At 39.8% G+C, this 22,038-nt stretch overlaps 1 protein-coding gene across 1 annotated transcript in view; it reads left to right on the forward strand.

The window, feature by feature from the left end:
• Positions 1–7,562: 7,562 nt before the first annotated feature.
• Positions 7,563–22,038, forward strand: part of ctnnbl1 (catenin, beta like 1) — a 59,813-nt gene continuing 45,337 nt past the window's right edge. Inside the window, exons 1-8 of the mRNA XM_083974720.1 lie at positions 7,563–7,712; positions 8,669–8,908; positions 10,650–10,756; positions 11,050–11,191; positions 12,023–12,118; positions 16,879–16,972; positions 20,073–20,164; positions 21,797–21,869. Of these exons, the coding sequence (XP_083830846.1) occupies positions 7,683–7,712; positions 8,669–8,908; positions 10,650–10,756; positions 11,050–11,191; positions 12,023–12,118; positions 16,879–16,972; positions 20,073–20,164; positions 21,797–21,869 (874 nt within the window). The 5' untranslated portion in view covers positions 7,563–7,682. The remainder of the gene's footprint in view (positions 7,713–8,668; positions 8,909–10,649; positions 10,757–11,049; positions 11,192–12,022; positions 12,119–16,878; positions 16,973–20,072; positions 20,165–21,796; positions 21,870–22,038) is intronic.

Consider the following 22,038-nt stretch of genomic DNA (forward strand, 5'->3'; position numbering starts at 1 on the left):
GATGTGGTTTGTGATTCTCTGTCAACATTTGACTTCACAGGCGGTGGGGATCAGACTCATACAGAGAGAGGCCAACTGCCTGTGGCTCACCGCTGCAGAGGCGTAGGTAGGGATTACACAGACAGACAGACACACAGACAGACTGTCAGGCTGATGTACAGACAGACATCCACTCTCCTTACACCTGGAGTTAAAGGGCATTATAACAGTATAACATTTGACCTTAAATTATGTCTATCATCATTTGGACACAGTTTCAGCCTTTTCTCCCATTGCCTTGAGCAACAATGGTCTGTAAAAAAAGAAAAGGAAAAAACAATAAGGTCAAATTGTCAGATTTCCACAAAAGCCACAAATAAGCTTGTTAATTACAGCTGAGGCCTTTATCAAAGCCCTGCAGATACAGTACAGCGACTGTGCTGCTGGGTGCAGTAATAGTTTTACTTATAGCCCCTTTAACATTCATCTCACATCCACTTTGCTTCTGGATATGATTCAGCTGGAGTACATTTACGCCTGACATTAAAATGCGACTGCAGTATACACAGTGAAATTGGATTTCTCTTCCCCTCGCCTACATGCAGATTGTGTCCTTAACGTCCTTCAAACCTTACAGTAAACATCTTTTCCTTGCTTGTTGTTCACCCACAGGTATCTATTTTTGACATGTGTTTCACAACACAAGGTCGCCTGTTGGCAGTTTGATTTGTTTTATTTGTCTGTCGTTGCTTTGTGAGGATGTAGAGTTGTTTTACATTACCCACTGTATTTGGGTAATGTAAAACAGAAACGCTTGAGTGTTTCTGTGGAAGAAGGTGACATCCTGCTCACGCTGCTCGGGGAAATACATTTCCACATGCTGGTGCAGTGATAGTAGTAAAGCCGATAAGTTGTAGAGCATGTGACCAAATGCTGATGCTGCATACTGACTGATGGTTTTGAGTTCCAGTAGAGGCAGAGGTGGACTGATAGGAGTGTGCTGTGCTTCCTCCACATCTACTGCTGGAGTGTCCTGGGGCCACAAACTTCAGTCTGTCTGGTCCAAGTTCTTATCCCTGTTGTGCTTATACCTTCTACTAGGTGGATTAGAAAAACTTAAACATTGTGTTTTTCCGCTGGGTGGCTTCAGTTCATTTCTTACCATCAACCTCCCAGCTGTTTCATGCAATGCACATGCTGACCTCTCACATCTGCTCCAGAGATTAGGTCTCAATTCTCATTTTCTACAGAGTTCACAATTAAAATGGGATAACGCTTTGTTAGAGTTAGGATATGTAGTGTTTACTTAGGCCAGGGTTAGGTTTTATTTGTTTAGAAAGGCCCAAGAGCCAGGCATCAAACCCAGAACCTTGTTTTTACTGTAAGGGACAATTCCAGGCAAATTCAACCTGGGGCTTTAGTTTCCTAATGTTTTAGGTCTAAAAGAATGAATCTGAAGATTTTCTTTTTAATTGCTCAGTAGTTCTGTCTGTCCCCGTATCGCCACAGCAGCGTATAATGGGAGTGGACGGATCTTCGGCTGTTTAGGCTATACATCCCATAAAAACATCAGATGGCTATTCAAACATACACCGAGGGGTTTGTTTACTTAAAGGGACAACGAGGAGTTTCTATTCGGTTATAAAAAAGTCTCACGTTAATGTGGATGAATCTCCGCTACCCACACTTGTTAATGGGCCCATTTTCGATAAATATATCGTTCTGTCTCTATCGTTATTCTGTTATTATTAGTGGTGGCGGAAATGCTGGTCGAGCCGACCAGCGTTTTTTACTTTCGGTTTCGCAACGAATCATGAGAATAACGCAGCTGAATCGCCGTTTATGTTCGGAACTACGACGGTATGTGAACCTCTTTGAACCTCTGACTTTAATTCTTGATGAATGAAAACATGAGTCCGTCTTGCGCCGGTCAAAATAATTTTACGGTGTGCGCGGAGGCTCATAAATGTAGTGTGAAAACGCTTCGCTTTTCCAAAACTCCTCGTTGTCCCTTTAAAGAAAGCGGACATGTCTGTAAATGGAGCTGTAATACAAAGTATCGCGCAAGAGTCAAGTTGACGCGCTCAGATCTTTCTTGGTTTCTTTCTCCCTGTTGATGCACATTTGCTTCAGGGATTTCTGTGGTCTGCTTATGTTCTTTTTCACAGTTTGTTACCCAATAGGAGATTCAGGGCAAAGATTTCATTTTGGAGATCCCTTGACACTATACTCTATCTATTTTTATTTATGTATTGCATCCTGGAGTCTATGGAATGTTTCTTCCATGACTTTAAATAGTACACTAACAACCCCAGTTGTGATTTCTTAAGCTAATATTAAAAAACATGGTTACTAACCAGTTTCTAAATGAGACTGGATCAACTTACCAGTCCACCTTTACAGGCTTTGATTTCCTGATTGGCAGAATTACAAAAATCCACTCTGTTACTCTGTGATTCACAAATAAACACAATGGCTGCCCCACTACCAACATTCAAAACAGGTTTCAATAGGCTACTATTGATCCCAAACTGACTGACAGACCAAACACAACAGTTTTTCTTTTTCTTCTTAAGTTTTTCCCCCCCTCAGTGTTCTCAGTGAATTTATAATCTTTTTCAGGATTAAAAAGCACAGATTCACCAAATACAATACAAACTGTGTGTGTGTGTGTGTGTGTGTGTGTGTGTGTGTGTGTGTGTGTGTGTGTGTGTGTGTGTGTGTGTGTGTGTGTGTGTGTGTGTGTGTGTGTGTGTGTGTGTGTGTGTGTGTGTGTGTGTGTGTGTACAAATGTCATTCAAGATGAGGAAAGCTTTAGGGACTTGATCCTGCATGTGAGCACTAAGATGGTGAAATGGAGGGATTAATCCAAAGGGATTTCTTCAGTCTTGTGAATAATTCATTAAAAATTTGCAATAATGACACATTTTGATTTTAAAGCATCACTTACATTTCTTTTTGAATTTACTGTTAAGAGTAGAGTTATACATAAATGCATGGATCTGGAAAAGATGTTTGTGTGCGACAAATAGTGAAAGTAATAATGTGTCTCTTTTATGCAACTGAGCTCCGACACAGAACCTGGCTGCAAGCATATTCGTCTGATTGGGAGCAGACTCAGTTGAACAGTCGGCTCTGCACAGTCACATCAGACCCAGCACACTATAAAAGCTCAACAAGTTGTTTTTATGGTGCCATATTTCAAATCATGACAAATTCAGCATTGTAAAATGCATTACAGCCTCTCCACCGTGTTCCCCTGCAACATTTCACTGAGCTACAACTCTAGTGTATTCATGCAGAGTACATATTGATCTCATAACTACCAATGTCACACAGAGATAGAGAAAGAGATAGAAAGAGAGTATCATGCCAACCACTACACCAACACAACTGGATCTCTGTGTTATTCTCATGACATATTTCTGTTTAAGTCAGTAGTAAGTCATCGTATTTTTTATTGAAAATGACAGTGTGGATGGGGACCAATAACACAAATAATTAAGACTTTACATAAGGTTCCAATGAATGTGTATGATGACTGTTTACATCGTAAAACATAACGACACTAAAATATTCAGCAATTTATTTATACGTTATCAGTTTCTGAAGTCTTCAAGTACATTGAAATTGTAGAGATTGTTTTGAAACAGTGGCTCCTTGTATTTGGTGTCTCTGTGACTTTAAATTGAGTTTCCACTTGCTATTCACAGGGGGTGAGCAGATTAATTAATTCAATTAATTTCCATGCCTTCAAGGAGCTGCTAATCCACCTAAAACACTTGCATCGGTATCAGTTTCTTTGGAGAATTTTTGTATCACATCTTGTTCTGAACTCTGTTGCGGGGGCTTTTTCATCCCAGAACAGTGTGTGTGTGTGTGTGTGCATGTGTGTGCGAACAGGCTGCTGCGATTAGCTCCACCCCTGGTCCACTAGACCACCACCACAGCACCACCACAGCCATCATATTCATAATGGAGATCAAATTAATTTTCTCTCCCCTCCTCTATCTGTGAATGCCACTCTCTACCTCTATCTCCCACCCCCTCTCCTCTCTCTCCTCCCACACTGTTCCTACATACATTTATCTCTAAGGTCTGGTGTGTGTCCTGTCACTTGCCATCTCCCCTCTCTCTCCGTTTCTTTTGTTTTTCATTGTCTCTCTACCCCGGTGCAGCAGACCAGGCAGCAGCCTCCAGCTTCTGTCTGTGTCATGTTTGTGTGCCAGGCAGTGGAGAAGAAAGCTATTACACATGTGCTGGCTTTCTTGAAAACATTTTTATATCAAATGAGCTTTAGCTTTTTACAGCTGCATTTTCTAACACAATGCAAGGATGTAATTTTTGATACAGTGTACACAGTATGCAAATGTGCATGCTCATAAGTGGTTGTTACTATTTAAATTTAACTTAAAACAACCAAGAATAAATACTACATTAAAAAGCATGTTATTTTTTGGCTTCATTTGTTAATTATTGGATACTTTTTTTTATGACTCTGAAACCATGAAGAGCTCTAATGGATTTACTGAAATATTGAATTAAAAGGTAGGCATTTATAAGCTAGATAGCTTCAGCCTGAGCCTACACCTTTTTGATCTATTTATGAACTAGTTGAACTAATGATGTTATGGAAGGTTGACTGATTGTGATTGATGCTCAGTGTACAAGATTGAATAAACTACTACAGTACTACTACTACTAAATTGCAGGAAAAGCAGGAATAAGAATGTGAAAAAAATTACAATATGTGTCTGAGTTTTGCCCCAGCAGATGGATTGCCAAATAATTCTTCGGGTCCTTCAGTAAGCCTCAGTAAAACCTCCCTTTTCTGCTTTGGAGGGTCAGTGAAAAACTAGGACCTGTCTAAGCTGCAGCAATGATCATGTTGAAAACATGATGCTGCATAATCTACTGCTTTCACTCAAACATGCCATATTTGTGTTTTAAATGTATTCATATCTGATTAGTTGGTCTGGCCATATACAAACTGGACACTATGGCAGTCATACTAAACATGCAAAATGTTTTAACAAGCTCAGTTAGTTTTGTGCTATGTCACTGTAAATCACCAATATTTTTCATGCTCCACTGTTTTGAAATATCCTTTAAACCTTGACGAATCTCCATCAGGGCCTTCAACGGTCTCTCCTGGCTTCTTGCTCCCTGACATATAAATTAACTTCTGTCATGAGAAACAAAACTGTGATGAGTGTAAACTCACTGATGAATAGTTTTTAATATAAGAGTGTAAAGGTTAAAGAAAATAATAATTTCCCATGGCCCTGCTTAAGTATTAAGGCTAAAACAACAGAATGAAAAACATAGGCAGTATTTTACAGTAACCATATTATAACTGTATAACAACTTTTCAGTGCAACTCATATCCACCTTGGACTAGTTCATAAAGAGTACCATTTTACATCAGGGTAATTTTTACTGACTCTTCAATGTTAAGAAATGCAGAAACTTTATTGATTAGTGTGTAGGTGGGTGCCTTGAAGGATTGAAGGCTGATGTCATGCAGAATTCAAATCGTATCTAAGAGCAGAGAAAACCATTTGATTACACCACTTGACTTAGGAAGGGGGAAAATGACAAGGACAATCAGTCCTCATCATCTCTCCCCCTCTCTCTCTTATAAGCATTGCCATTCTGAATTTTGAGCACACTTATGTGAGCCTCCGCAGCATGATACAATCACACTGACCTCGTGTGATTTAATGCAATCAGCCCTCACAGCTTGTGTGAAATTGTATTGTTCTGTTTCAAAGGAAATGGGGTATGATTCTGTGGAAATGATCCGACAGCGTCGCCCCAGAATAATTCTGCAGGGAAATGATGAGGGGATGTCATTAAGCAGACAGTTGTGTATGAAAAGCTTTTCGCTCCTTCAGGGATTGTGGAATGCCTTAATCATTGTGTAGAACCAAAAGGATTTGTAATAATAATGAAGGCTTCACAGCAGCTGCAGCGGAGGAGGAGATTCAGGGCTGTTTGAAGATGCTAATTAACTGTATTTGACATGTTTATATAAAATATACCACAAATTTTAACTGCCCAGCTGTTTGTCACATTGTATCTGTGTGGATCTGGTCGAGTTTTTAATTGGCTCCAGTTGAGTATTAGGCCTATATCATTGTGTTTCTGTGGGTTTGACTTAAAACATCAAAACACTGTTTTCTAATATTTTCAGTATTACAGTTATGAGTTGTGCATGCTCATAGCTGCTCTTGTAGTTTACACTACATGTGAAATTTGTAAAATTGAGGGTCTGTTTATTCTCAACTCAAATCCAGTTGTCGCCTCATAAACAAGTGTTATCTCTAATTTGCCCAATCAAGGCTTTGTATTCATCTACAACTGTCATGCTGTCTCCATCCTTGGGATTTCCATATAAATTTCTCTTTTCACCCATCTTCCTCCCTTTTATTCCCTGTCACCCTGTTTCTCTCTCTTTCCTTTGATCAAGTGTGCTCTCTCTCGTGTTTGCTGGGATGTCAAGCTTGGCTGCTTGGCAGTGGCCTTCCTTTTAAATGTTTTTTCTATTGCTCTACTGTCACAGATCACTGGACAGAAACTGGAGTGGCAATGGAGGCTTGTACACCATGCACCAGTCATACATTTTCCCGTGACGCTCATTGAAAAGGTGATTTTCTGCCTGTCTGGAACAATAAGCCTGCTTGGCATATCGAGCTCTGCTGCTATGAATACTAAAAAAAAAAAATTGAGCCCCTAAGACCAGGATTTCATGTGCAAGGTCTGATGAGGAAACAGTCATGTCTAATTTTACTTGTATCACTGAGGTGGTTTATTACAGGATTGGTGGGTGAGCCTGAGGATTTTATTTAAGGAGGAACACATTTTTTGTCAAGAGGTATTGCCAGTAAAGTAGGCCATTAGTAATACAGTAGTATGAATAAAATACCCCAAATACAGTAATAAATACAATAACCAAACCAAAAATAGGCTAGGCCTACTAAAATTCTCATTTTGCAGAATTACTAAACTTCAGCATGTTGGCATACATTTTGTGCTATCACTATTTTTCTATTAACATGTAGCCTAGGCTATGTTTAGGTTGTTGCTGGATGTGGTTTAGCTCATTTAAACTATCAATTTATACTGTCAGGTACTTTCTCAATAATTGCCATATCATATTTTACACATGAATCACTCTGTAGGCTATGTGTAAAATATCAATCTGCAAAGTCTTATTGATTATGAATAACATCTACTGAGGCTGTTTGACAATATAGCTAGTAATTGTGTTGTAGAGTTATACGGAACAGACAAAATAACATGAAAGATGGTGACCCCAATAACTAAATCATAACACAAACATGGAATTAGGTAGCCTGTATAGTCTAATTTCCTTGATCAAACCAGTCTGTCACAACTTAGTCAGTAGCTTGTGTGTGTCATAAAGACTGGGAATACTTAAATGTGTGCAGAGCTCTCTGTGCTACCTCTTTGCTATAAATTATTATTGTATACATCCATGGCTGTTGTTCATGGATAACCAGGGTAACAACGTTTACGACAGTATGATGCTACCACCATCGACACATTTTACGGCAGGCATGTATGAGACGCTTGTTGTTAGCCGACTAGCTAACCGGTAGCTCGTGTTTCATATACCCTCACTGTAAACCTAAACCCGGACAAAACGACGACACCGTTGAAGCCTCTAAACCGGACAAATGGATGTTGGAGAGCTCCTGAACTATCAGGTAGATATTTGATTCTGTTCGTCAGTGTTTGGTAAACTTAGTTCAGCTAACCTCAACTCGTCTCATTCATTGTATTGAATGCAGTAGCATTGCTAGCGGCTACTTCTGAGCGATAGCAGAGATGCTTTAGCTTAGTCCTGTTATTTATTTTGTCGTGTCTATTATACGTTCACTGATTTACCCCGAGTGTATAATGTAACACCTGCACGGGGGGACAGTAACTTAACTATGACCCTTGTTTACAGTAACGTTAGCATATAGCATGCTAGCTGAACGTGCAGTGAATTAAGAGGCAGTATGCGACATCAACTTCTACACAATAATTCTACTATAACTGTCTAAACTATGTTCATAAACTTACGTAAACTACAAACACGTGTGCACATTGCATTTGTACACTGACTTCATTCAGGACAGTCCGATTACGTATCATGTCCTCTACACCAGCGTCCACTAAATCATCCTAATTGATCCAGTTTCTGTTTTCAAGATGCTTTGTGTCGAAACAGTGAATACATTTTATCAATCTTTTGTATTCATTTGCAAATTCGGCACATGGACACTCCTCAAAATAACAGCCGATTTCAGTAAAATCCGACATTTTCTTAATTATTTCTAACTGCTTGTGGCAACTTGTATTAAAAGTTGTCATTTCCCCAGAGGAGCTGTTTGTATTGGTACAACTGGTGCTATGAGGGAAATAATCGATGAGAAGTGCAGTGCTTTCCATGTCTTCTATAATCTGTCTAGTCCAATACATGCAGATACTATGCCATTTTCACAATGCATTTCACCCTTTATCTCTCTATCAGTCGTCTCTCATGCATAAAACTGTAGGCATAGCCTATATTTTTACCCTTTCACACACTGTTACTCCAGCTCCACCCATGTAATTTCTGGATGTACCATATTCCAGTGTAAAAAGCTACATTTCATCACATCCTTTCCTCTTTCAGCCTGATAGGGGAGCAAAGCGTCTCAGGCAGGACGATGGAGGAGCAGCGGGAGGAGATGAGGACTCCCGAGGGGGGAAACAGCAGAAAGGCCTGGGTGCCAGGGAAATGGCCAGATACCGGGAAGCTGCAACAGCAGGAGGAAACGAAGGTGGGGCTGAGATGAGGGAGGCTGAGGAGCTGACTGGAGATAAGAAGAAGATCCTGGACAAACTGATGGACCAGGATGAAGAGGAACCTGAGGTGAGGGAGTTTATTTGAGAGTTATAATAGGATCGTGACATCATTTCTGTAAAGTGTAATATTAATTCAGTGAGGCTGAAAAGTGAGGAGCTGTGCATTTTTGTGAAGTTTTGTTACATCGGTGCAAATGTTATCGCTATTGTTTCATAGCTGATTTTTGTGATTGCTCACCCAAAGAACAAGAAATTTAGATGTCATTCATGAGCAAATGTCACAATTTCAGAATGCTCTAGATATTTTTTATGTTGAATATTAACAGCACAACACTGCCTTTTGCAAGCATAAACGTGACTTCCATACTCATGATAGTGAGAAAAGATTCATTTTATTGGTAGTGAAGTTGAGCAGGGACTATACGTCAAAGAAAGTGACTTGATGTGTTGCAACATTGCATTTTCATTTCTTTGATGTTTCTGTTGTGAGCTTCACTTAGAGGTGCAGTGGAAATATCATTTATAGACATGTATAAAGAGAATCTGTGGTCAACTTGGACTGTGTTTTCTTCAACAAAGTTCTCAAAGTTCAGAGAGACAACATAAATCTGAGCTTCCCTTTTCACTAACACACACATCCAATGAAGCTGATAAACTTTATGCCCACTAACCCCATAGCTCCATCACAAAAGACATGGCTCAAACAGGACTGAACAGTTTCATGTCCAGTAATTATAAACGAGACAAACCTTTCCACTGTTGCTTTAGTCAAAAAGTGACCGAAAGTCTAATGGAATTAGTGGGAAATAAAACTGAAGCACAACATGGCTCTATAATGTTCCTGCTTTGCAGCGGTGATATCAACAGAAGTGTAAATCAGGACCTCAGACTCATGTAAACCCCTTATGTTCAGCAGAAATCCAGCTTAAGCCTCTGCTAGCGTGGTTGAAATCAAAAGCTTACTCACTTTTACACAGAGAAGTCTTTACACACATCTCATAGCGTCTGACATTTCTTCACAGTGCAGGCTTTTAGACAAGTAGTCTTGTGTGTCTGTGTGCAGCATTTCTTGAGCACTTTTGCCTGTGTGCGCATGCCGCATGCCCATTGTGGGAAAGTGTTCCAGACATTTATGTGTGATTGTTCCTGATTGCCATTACCAGCGATGCCATATTGTGTAGTGCATTAGAAAACTTCACATCTATAACCCAGTTCCTATTATCCCACACAGCAGCCTTTTGAAATATTCGCTGTGTCAAGAGCTACTCAGAGGAAAGTGCAGCTCTGTTCCATAATGTCAGACAATAGTAATTTCCTAACCTGTCATTATCTTTCCAACACTTAGTGGGCTTTTAAGCCATCAGAAGGTCAAACACATTCCTTTTCCTGTGAAAAGCTCTCTGATTCCCTTTGGTTGTGGAAAAAGCTCCTGGCTGCACTGCTCAGCTCACACGATGAGTTTGACCTATTCAAAATGGGCTCAAAAAGATTTTAAGCTGGCTAAGTGATGTTCACAAAAAAAAATCCAGTTTGTATTTGTAAAAAACAAACAAACCAAGAAATATGGATAAAATCTTGTTGTATGCAGCATATTATATGCATTTTTAAGGTAGCTTTTTTTTTAAACATTAGATAAAATTGTTTTATGTTAGTGGCTAAATTTTGAAGTATCCTGAAAGATAAATGTATGAACCCACAGTCGAAATGCCCTTTTCTGTTTTTGCAGCCTATATAAATGGTTTATAATATTTTCTCTTTTTTCCTCCCTGTTCCTCACTTTTCTCTCTCTCTCTCTGCTAATCAAACAGGCAGAGCCAGTGGATGAGAGTTCAGTGAAGAAAATGATCCTGACCTTTGAGAAAAGATCATACAAAAATCAGGAACTGAGGATTAAGTTTCCAGACAATCCAGAGAAGTAAGTCCGTTAATAACTGTCCGCATTGTATCACTCTCTTGGTTAAATTTGAGTAAAAACTGAACCATATCCAAAATGATTTGTGACCTTATTAATTAAAAATGTTATTCATTTGTTAAACTAGGACTGTAACAATTTAAGCAAAATTAAATAGATGGAAACATCATTGTGTTGCATCTCTGCTCTTGATACAGTATCTCAATATCCTGCTCTTAGAGGACAATGGCGGTACAAAATGTTTAAGTGCCAAGCCAGCCATTGATTTCTTTTTCTTTTTCCGTTTTTTAAACCAGGTTTATGGAGTCAGAGCTGGATCTGAACGACATCATCCAGGAAATGCATGTGATTGCCACGATGCCAGACCTCTACCACCTGCTGGTGGAGCTCAATGCTGTCCACTCACTGCTCGGCCTCCTCAGTCATGAAAACACTGATATCCTTTTGACTCAGACTGTTAATCAATTTTGATGCAATCATCCTGTCAGTGGAATCTAATGTTGGTCTCAACCAGATACGTTATTATATACATATACATAAACATAAACATATACATACATGTTTGTTTTTTATCAACAGCAAATCTCATAAAAAACAGAAAACTAGCAAAGGGTTGAGCCCTGCAACAAACACTGGTATTGTGTCTGTAGCCTTTTATTTCTTATTTCTCTGTGCCATAGAGCTCCATTAGAAACACATCAGGGAGCTACACCGTTGCACAAGGGGCACATGTTCCTTTATTACCTTACCTGAACTTGCACAAAGCAGTTTATTATTTTTGGTCAATCTCCTGCAGAGGTACACCCGAAGTGCAGCTGAAAATAGTCTCCACTTATTTTTTGGAAGTCACTGAGCCTTCAAATGAAACTGTACTTTTGCCCTATTTGGAAATGGTTATGTTGTTAGTTGAAATGACTGTGCTGGAGACTGGGAGCTGTAGGCGGTCAGAAAGTATTGAGAGATGCACAAAAAAAAAACAGTTTTATTTTTCATGGGATTTGTTGACAATAGGAGAAGTATAGAATAATGCCAGCCCTGTCTTTTTAACTGTGTATTATTGAACTTGAAAAACTTATGCACAACTCAAACGATAGACAGGTGCAATTGAAGAGGACCAAATGTCTGTCTAAACTGAACAAAAAAAAACGTATGCAGATGAAGTATATTGAATCAAAATAATGACATAAAAATGCTTGAAATGTGACAACACTGAGACCAACTTGATATTTTTGCAACAACTCAGCTTATCTTCCTTAGCCTGAACCACATGTCGCCATAGCAGTGGTGGACCTGCTGCAGGAGCTGACGGATATCGACACACTCCACGAGAGCGAGGAGGGTGCTGAGGTGCTCATAGACGCTCTGGTAAGTTCAGGATTTTGAGTTAGTCTTTGACGATATTGACGAAGCAGCAGTTTGTGGGGTCAATAGAAGTCTCTGGTTCTGTGGCATCCAAATCAGGCTGATGATTGGTCTCTCTTAAGGAATCACAACAGAGCCTCAGTTGGCACTGGTTGACTGAAGTACATGTAGACATCTTGAGTTGTCAGTCAGACTATATTCTGTTTCCATGATGCTGTGTCAAACCTGTGTCTGGTTTTAACCCTGTGTATTAACTGATATTGATGCAATGTAATCATTTTTTTGTTGATAGAACAGATAAAATGATTAAAGCAGAAGTAAGCGATCCGGTCGTTTTGGCTAATGCTGCGTTCCAGGTAGGCTTTTGAAACCGTAAATTACAGCTTCAAGTCACAACTTACGACTTTGTAGCGTTCCAGGCAACCCACTCGTGTTTTTCCGACCTGTTTTACCTGTGAAAGTCACTATAACGGCCACTCGTAACTTCCGACCCGTGAACTCGTACCAGATTGAACTGGTATGACTTCACAGGTCGGAAAAACACGAGTTACGAGTTGCTTGAACGCACCATAACAGTCCTCGTCCCTACGTCACCACATTCAGGCGCATCCCTTGGCTGCACACACAGCCCTGCATGCCGTTCTCTCTCCTCATTGGATAAAAACTGTAGGATACGATAAATGTTTTCTCCTCGGCTCAGAGCAGAGCAGAGTGACTGACAGACCCGTGTTTCGGTCCAAACACTCTATGTAAGTGATTGCTGTCGGAAGATATAACTATTTAAGACTTATATTAACACAAATATATCACTTACTTCTGCTTTAAGAAAACCTGCCATTATTTCTTTTTACTGGTGTTATAATAAAAACAAATAGTGTATTAACTTTGAAAACATACCGCAATTTAAATGAGGCACAAATGTTCACACCGCTTTATGATTTCTGCCTCTGTTTATTCAATAATTATGACCATTTATTTATTCTTTTTGGCAGTGCTCCAGTGTAAGTTGGTCTTGCAAATAAATGACTTTTTTGATTGAAATTTAGAAACTGTCAAGAACTTAGTCGAGGAGAAAAACACTACATTTTAATGCGTAATGTCATCGACATAATTATAGCAGCTTCTCTCCCAGTCTTTACTTTGGATTTATCTAAAGCTTTTCTTTGTCACTGCGTGGCTGTGTGTGTTTAACACCGTCTCCCTCTTTGTTTCATCCTCTCTCTTCAGAGTTAGCCGACTCTGTCTTTCTTTCGCTTCCTTTTTTTGTTGTTGTCACTGAGCTTGTCCATGAGCCAGTGATGATTTTTGATGCCCCATTATGTTTGCTGACATTTGGAGCAACGCACACAAAGGTCAAACTGCAATAAAGTGCTGATATACCTATAGTGGAGGAAAGAAGCAGCTTCACGGCAGCTTCTCTGTGACACTTCATCAAACCATCTGTTTGCTTGAAGTTGCCCATTTTAGTGCCAGGCTACATCTCGGTGGCATTCATCAGGGATATTGGTAGCTCCTGAATATTAAATCCTAAAAGAGAACTGCAATATCAGTTATTGTTGATTTTGCATTTTGTTTTCACTGAAAAAATGGATTTTGTGATTTTTGGTAAGTGGTGAAGTGGTGACACAAAGTGCAATATCCGGATTATAAGAGCTTTATATATACCCTATACAATATATATATATATATATATATATATGTGTGTGTGTGTATATATATATATATACTGTATAGGGTGTATATATAAAGCTCTTATAATCCGGATATTGCACTTTGCTATAATGGGATTTTGATTATATTCAAGATTCACCCTTAGTAATAGAAGAAAAATTAGTCGAACAGTAAAGTGCAGAAATATGTTTAAAAAAGATAAACTAACAAATTTTGATATTGCAAGGTTTTAAATTATGTGTATAGTGAAAGGTGTATCCACTTTGATTGACAGGTGGATGAGCGTATGCCACAAGCTTGCATGACACCTCTTCTTCTCCTCTTCGCCTATTTTCGGATTAGCCGAGAGTTAGGAGCAGTGGACGCCGGATAGATGGCTCTTCAGAAACCTCTGGGTGACGTCACAGAGGCTACGTCCATCTGTGTGTTCAGTCTGAGGTTGTACTGTAACATCTCTCAGGCATGTTTAGGAGCATCGTGATGTGAAGCGTTTCTGTTCATTGGCTGGTTAGTTGTTGACTGTGTGTGTGTGTGTGTGTGTGTGTGTGTGTGTGTGTGTGTGTGTGTGTGTGTGTGTGTGTGTGAGAGAGAACTGGCTTGTGATGTGACAGTGGATGAGACAATAGCTCAGGTGGATTTGCATCACTCTCGGTATAACGGCATTATATAAACGTAGTTCATTTACCATGCAGTTGAGCATCCATAAACCACAGTCTGTCTTTACAGCAACATCCAAGTGAAACAGTTTCAGGGCAGTGAGGGTTGGTCGAATCCATTTGTCTCTCCTCTTTGCTGTACTGCCTGCAGCTCCTCTGTCCTTGTTGCCAGAAGGCCAGGTGGTATCCTTGATAAGATGAATCAAAATGATTCACAACGGTCTCTGGTGACTCATAAATCTGTGTTGACTGTCCATCTCCTTTCATCAGTAATTGTACTTTTATCTGGCCAGTCAGCACCCAGCGAGCTGTTTGTTTATGAGTCTCCAATCGCGACTTGACTGATAACACTTGGACATGTACAGAGGAGCTCAGACAGGAAGCGTGTTTCTTCTGCCAAGGCCAAGGCTTAAAAGTGAACCCTCACTCTGTCATGTCCACTTTCCTCTGCATCTTTTTCCCTGCTCTTTGCAAAGTGAGTTTGTCAGTTTTCGCTTAGAGCAATACTTACCGATCTGGCATTTCACTCAGCACAGCACAAACATTTGAAAATCAACAGCTCCACCTCCCTCACAAGTCCCACCCACCTCTCCCTCCTGCGCAGCTCCACGAGCCCCCTCCCTCCCTGCTGCATGCGTTGGCATGGCAACGGTAAACAGAACAGGAACGCGAGTGAAACAGGAACAACACAAACAAACACAACACCGGAGTTTTAAACCGTATAAACGGACTCAGTGATGATGACTGATGAGTTTTATAATAAACTGTTGTTAGCCTACTGCTACTGGAGACGCAGGGGAAGTGATTGTTACAGATTACAGTTCTCAACGAGCCGGGCTGGCGGCCGGACCAGCGCCACCTGATGCGCTGGTTCAGGGCCAAAATAAATCCAGACCGAGCCGAGTCGAGCCGCGCCGGTCCGGAGTTCAACCGGGTCCGGACCGCTGAGAACTCACAGAGCTAACAGTAGCCTAGCCGTTAGCACAGAGCTAACAGTAGCCTAGCCCCCTAGCCGTTAGCACTGGATGCTTTATAGACACATGTGACTTCCTGTGTTTACGTATCACTCGGGGCTGCTCACTATCAACGTTACAATATCAGACATGAAACTCCACGACCAGCTGCGGCTGCAGTTATTGGTCTTTTAAAAAACGATTTATTTCCAAAAACCTTCTTTCTTGTGTGTTGTGACTCTAGTCTCCTCTGCTCTCTGTGTCCTGCTACTGCTCTGTCAATAAGAGTTCTTCCTGGTCGGGAGGGGGGAGAGGAGGAGAGCGGTGCACTAAGTGATTACATATTAAGTAGGTTCGGTCGCTCGTCAAATCTTAGTAATCGGACCGAATAATTTTATTGGTCAGACTTTTCTCAGAATTATATAAGAATGAAAAAATGATGAGTTTTTAACCCTGTTGGGTTTCTCTTACATTTTAATGTATCATCAGATTATTAATAGCATTTTAACTTAGACAAAGAAATGTGCAAAAGTTCCAGAAAGGTAAGTATTGCTTTAAACATCACATCATGTTCATGATGATTAATTTGAAAGATTTCCAGATTTTCTCATTTTAAAAAGCCACCACAGCAATTACATCTCATATTGGACAGGCATCATGTTTTTGGGTGATGATATGTATATTTCATCTTAATATAAGAAGAATATTGATCATTAATGTAATGAAAGTACTTTAACTGGGTTTTGCTGCACCCGTGAAGAGGGATGAAATTTAAAATGTGACTTCATAGATGGAGGGATAGTTTGGTAGCTACGAAGTTTACTTTATTGAAAAACTCTAACACTAACAAACTCTAACTCTTAAATTCTTATATTACTAGAGTGAGTTACTGGACAGAGAATGGGGCCCTGTCCAACAAATAAAAGATAATACACTATACAAGGGATGTAAGAATATATCGATACACTGTAGTATCACAATATTTAGTTTCCCAATACTGTATTGATATTCAAAAGCACTGTATCGATTTTTTAATTAACAATTTATATGCAAACACTCATGCCGGCATTACTTTTGTGTTGCATTTAAAACAGTCATTCAGCCTCTGCTACAACAGAACAATGAAATCTCACGAGAGCACAGGTCTGTTGCTCATCGAATGCTCAAGCGTTAGCTAACTTAGCGCAGTCAAATAAAGAAAAAAAAAATTGTCTGGCTTATAGTATTGCAATGTATCAATTCAAAATATATCGTATTGTTGTATCATGATGCATATCGTATCGCCAGATCCTTTTCAATACACACCCCTAACAACGTGTAAAGATTAAAGGACATAACAGCGTATACAGTACATTGAGGTTTGTCAAGGTAGATTAAAGGTGCAAGACGTGGGAGTGCTCAAAACTAAGATTTATAAATAAATGCTGAAGACACATGGTTTCGGGGACCAGGATCGTTAATTCTCTCGTCTATGTGCCTACAGTTGGAGGGTCAGGTGGTGGCGTTGCTGGTGCAGAATATGGAGCGGCTGGACGAGCAGGTGAAAGAGGAGGCTGACGGCATCTACAACACACTGGGTGAGGACACGTGATGTACAGCAAGGCTTTGATAGCGATGTCCCACTTAATGTTCACGCTGAGACAAAATGCCATCGACATTAACAAAGTTGTATTTATTAATAATTTACTCCCCAAGAGACCTCATTGCCATTCACTGTATGTGTAGCTCCATAATTTATTCTTGGACTGAAAGGCAGTAAAGCTATAATAAACTTGACACAGTTTATTTTCAGCTGTTTGTCAAGGATTAATATTTGTTTTATTTGTCCATTTGTGCCTTACACAACCAATCAGAGCCTTTGACCAGACTGAAGGTGGTCAGTATCAGCTGGAATACATAGAGAAATATTTAAGAGTCGAAAGAGAGAGACAAGAGATTGAAATGGTACAGAAACAGAGCCACAGTAATTTCTCTTGGTGTGTTTCCTCTAATCTGCTTAATGCACAATTTGAAATTTAATATGCTTGCTTGAAGTGGTTTCTCAGACAGTTTGACAAAGCAGTATCTTGCAAAAATTAAATCCATGTTGTGCCGCCCTCAGTATCAGGCCTCAGGGAGCCAGGTTCAACCCAGAGGCAGACTCCTGTACATCTGTCGTCATGATTAACTGGAATGACGTCACAAGAGGAGAAAACCCAGATTTATTCACATCTCACACTAAATACCTTTCAAAAGGACTGTGTAGTTTTGACCAGGGTCTCAGACCACTGTTGAAACTGCCCGATAAAGCAGGTGCCAGGAAGGAACGAAATCTGAAATGGTTTCTCTGACAAAAGCTGCAGCTGTCCTGTTGTTCAGTGTCCTAGATATTCTTCTTAACTTTGCCGCTCACTCTATCATTGCATTTGAATGTAGAACACATTTAGTTTTTTGTGGATGATGTTTGGTCTAGAAAAAAAGCTGTCTCTTAGCTTTTGCTACAACTGGCTGTCATAAACGTCAATCCAAGTCAAGTGTCTCATGCTTTGATCAGTCCACACAGCCAGCTATACGTTTCTCTAATCTGAGAGTTATGTGGCCATGGTGATTGCACCACATCCACCACACACACAAGATCAAAATATGATCTTTGGTGCAAGAAAAACAGCTCTACTTGCCCACTGTACGTTGCTGCGGCAGCTTATTGTTTCTGTTGTAAGAAAAGATACCACGTTATAATGTCTGTATCTCAGGGAACATTTTGAAAAGCAACTCTGTCAACAATTATATTGTGTTGTTATACCAATAGAAAAACACCATACCAACACATTGTGACCCATCACCATGAGTTGAAAGTTGATAACAAGACTAAACAGGAAACTAGAGAGACACAGAGTAAGACCACCTCCTAATTACTGAAACAGTGAGACATATGAGTTTAACGCCCATACATGTGTCTCGGCAGCAAAAACAAAACCTGAACTGTGAAGGAGTCAAAGTGGCAGCACAGCTTTGTGTATTCATTCATATTCAAAACATGTGGGACAAATATCTGTGAGAAATCTGGGACAAATTTCACTGGAGAGACATTTATGTGGCTCTACACTGAATAGGATTTAAAAAAAAGAGAGAGAGAGAGAGAGAAAAGAAATCAGGCTTGGATAAAAATATCATTTGAATATTCAGAGCAAGCATAACTGATCAACCTTGTCTTGTTTGGTTCTGAAACATGACAGGCTCTTCCAGAGGGAGGTGTTGCCTTTAAGGTGTGTATGAGTCCGAGTCAGAGCTTGGGCAGTGTGGTGACAGGAAGTCCTGGTGGACCCTGGCTTTGACATTACAGAGGGCGAAGACAAACTTTATTTGTATTCTTTAAGCTTTATCAGTATGTCCCTCTGCTGCCAAGTGTCCTAAAGTTTTTCCATGTCAGCAAATAGAGGCAGTCAATGTCACATTTAAATGTTTTGGCAAAGAAGAAACACTTATAATGGGAGTTGTTTTTTTTTTAATCTGAAGGGGTGAAGTCCTCAAAGCGAATCATGCAGGTTACAGAGAGCTGTGTAGATTTGACAGCATTAGACTCAAGGTCACGGGCCAGCAGATAGTTTTTTTAAGCCTCACATGAATCCAACTTTTCTGCCTCTCAGCTCTTTTTGTGTTGAATGAGTCTACTGAGATGATTTTTTCCCCCTTTGTTGCCAGATTGAGGCCGAGTGTCAGGAGGGCTGTTTAGGTGTGTGTGTGTTTGGCTTTGTGCATGAGTGTGGGTTATATTGAGGGAGAGGTGCTTGTGCATCCTTTATTCAAGCTTGTGTGTGTGTGTGTTATCAAGGGAGCTTTCCAAGCTTGAATACGCCTTTTGTCTGCCTTGGCTGCTCTCTGCTCTGAGCCTGCTGTCCTCCAGGATGCTGTCTGTCTGCTCTGTTTGAATCACTGATAAAGGCCCTTGCTCTCTTTTTCTCTTACTCCCTCCCTCCCTTTCTCCATCCCTCCCTCAGCAGCCATCCTCTCTTGCCATCTTTTCCTCTGTTTCTTTTTCTTAACGTTTCTCTATCATCTGCGGCCCCCCTCTACAGATGTTTCCCTTTTGTTTTTTTATCTTATTTTTTCATTCCATCCCAACTCCCTATACAATTTTTTATCCTCCTGTAATGTTTCTTGAGTTCCCCCACTCCTCAGGACCTTCGCTCCTTCAGCTTTGCATCCCTCGTCCTCCCGCCTCTTTTTCCTCCCCTCTGCTTCTCCCTCCCTTCCCTTCTCTGTTAGTTCCCCCATTCCTCTCTCCTTTTATCGCCACTCCACAGTCTCTCCCTCTCTCTCTCCCTGTCACCTTCTGCTGCAGTCTGCTCTGATAGAGATATCATGTGGCAGAGACAGCTTTCTAATGATAATATTAGAAGACGCCAGGACAGAACCCAGACGAGCCCGTTAAAAGATGAATGTCATATTTCACTGTTCTTTTCGATCAAAATGTGTGCGCAGAGCATCTTTACAGTATATGTTTACAGGTGACTGACTGAGGAGTTTGATATTATTGACCCAGAGTGGTAGTGGATGGAAGCTCTGAAATGTATAATGACATTGAGAAAGAGAGTAGATTCTCTACCAAAAATCAGATTCACGGCCGTTGATGTTACTGAATGAATTTGAGTGAATTCAGACTGAATTCTGACTGTGGATATTTTGTGTCGTCTTCAGCTATCATTGAAAACATGGCAGAGTTTAGACCAGGCCTGTGTGCCGAGGCCGCCCAGCAAGGACTCATGCAGTGGCTGCTCAAGAGAATTAAGGTAAGAATTTGGTATTTATCTATTTAAGCCATGTTAGAACTGCAGTGACTGGTCAATTAACGGTTTGTTGATTGTAAATTTAAAGAAATGTTATCAGCTTTAGTACAAACCCAGATTCCACAAGTTAAGTAGAGTTTAAGAAATATTTTTTTAGAGCACAATTAGTTTAACCCACCCCCACTTGACCATTATGTTATGTTGCAGAGATATTTCATTCACATTACAATTACAATATCACATTGGTAAGCCAATTGCTTAACTGTTAACTTCATAAATCAACAAAGTGACAGAAAAATAAATTAATTCTACACGATTTTAGAAACAACTCTGAAAACAAAATTATATCACTTAAATCTGTTCAAAACAGGTTACAAGCTTAATAGTCCAGGCAATTTAGCTCATTTTGGACCCAAAAATAGAACTAATCGTAACAGAATGTTTTTCACCATACATCATTTCTATGAGGTGTCTAGAACAACATACTAAAAGTCCTAAGAAATCCTAGTTGGGGAAATATGTTTAATTTGCATCATTATTTACTGTATAAAGTCTATGGTGCTGACAACAATACACCCCAATGGGGCTATTTTTTTCCTTTACTCCTATCACAATGAAACTTTACATGATGAAAGTATCCATGAAATGTAACATTTGTTGTATTACAAGTTTCTTTGAAAATGAATTTGAATATGCAAATTAGCCTTACACTAATCAAATATGCCCAAAATACACCCGAATAGGCTTATTTTTTTCCTTTACTCCTACCACAATCACACTTCACACAATAAAAGTATACATGAAAAGTAACATTTCTGTATTTCAAGTTTCTTGGAAAATTAATTTTAAATATGTAAATGAGCTCAACACTAATTGACTTATGGTCAAGAAGCCACAAGCAGCAACAGGGGCCAAATAACTATAACACATCCATGCCCATTCAATAAGTTAACCTATGCACTGAGTGCTGTCACTTGTCACACTTGACTTATGCATACACACATGTCACTTGCCACACTTAAAAGACCTATATTGACCTTAAGAATTGATTGCACAGTCTTGTCTCCAGTTGCTTTCTAAATTCTTTTCTTTAAATTATTAGCGAACAAGCCTTACCTAACGACTTTCCTCCCAGTTTGCAGAGAACATCAGAAGAAAGTCAGAATACATCTATTTGAATACGCTATTTTGCCTGGACTATAAGACTATCATAACTACAACTACTCATTTATTTCTGTATCACCACATTTTTACTCTGTTGGCTTGTTGTGAATAATGAAATGTTGTTGTGAATGTGTTAAGAAATTATGAGGTTTCTTTTTACGCAAATAAAATCATGACAGTTGCTGCTGAAGTAGTTTTAATTTTACCTAAACACTTGTACACAGTGCAGTGAAATGAATTTTCAGTAAATCTTTTCACCAGTAGAGCAGTAGATCCAGAGGTTAAACAATGTGAGGCTTATTGCTTTTGCATGTTTACCACCATGGTATACAATATATTTGGTGCAAGCTCTGCTCATGGTTAAATAAAAGCAGATGTTGTCATGAGACACATGGTGTTTAAAGACCCTGGAGAGCAAAGTTTCTCAAGATTAGTGATAATTGTAGTTTGCGCTTTCCCTCTCCCTTGTAGGCAAAGATGCCGTTTGATGCTAACAAGCTGTACTGCAGTGAAATCCTGGCTATTCTGCTGCAAAACAATGACAGTAAGTGTGTCAGTAAATGGTTTGTGGGTTCCTCGAACAGACCGCCATGACTTCAACCAGCTGTCCTTATTTCCTCTCTGTCCTTTCTCTCACCACATTTTCTTTCTTATCTCTCTCTCTCTTTCCTTTTTTCCACCCATGCTGGCCTTTTCTCCTCCTTCTCCTCCTT

This window comes from Trachurus trachurus (assembly GCF_905171665.1).
Source record: "Trachurus trachurus genome assembly, chromosome: 7".
Classification (NCBI taxonomy): domain Eukaryota; kingdom Metazoa; phylum Chordata; class Actinopteri; order Carangiformes; family Carangidae; genus Trachurus; species Trachurus trachurus.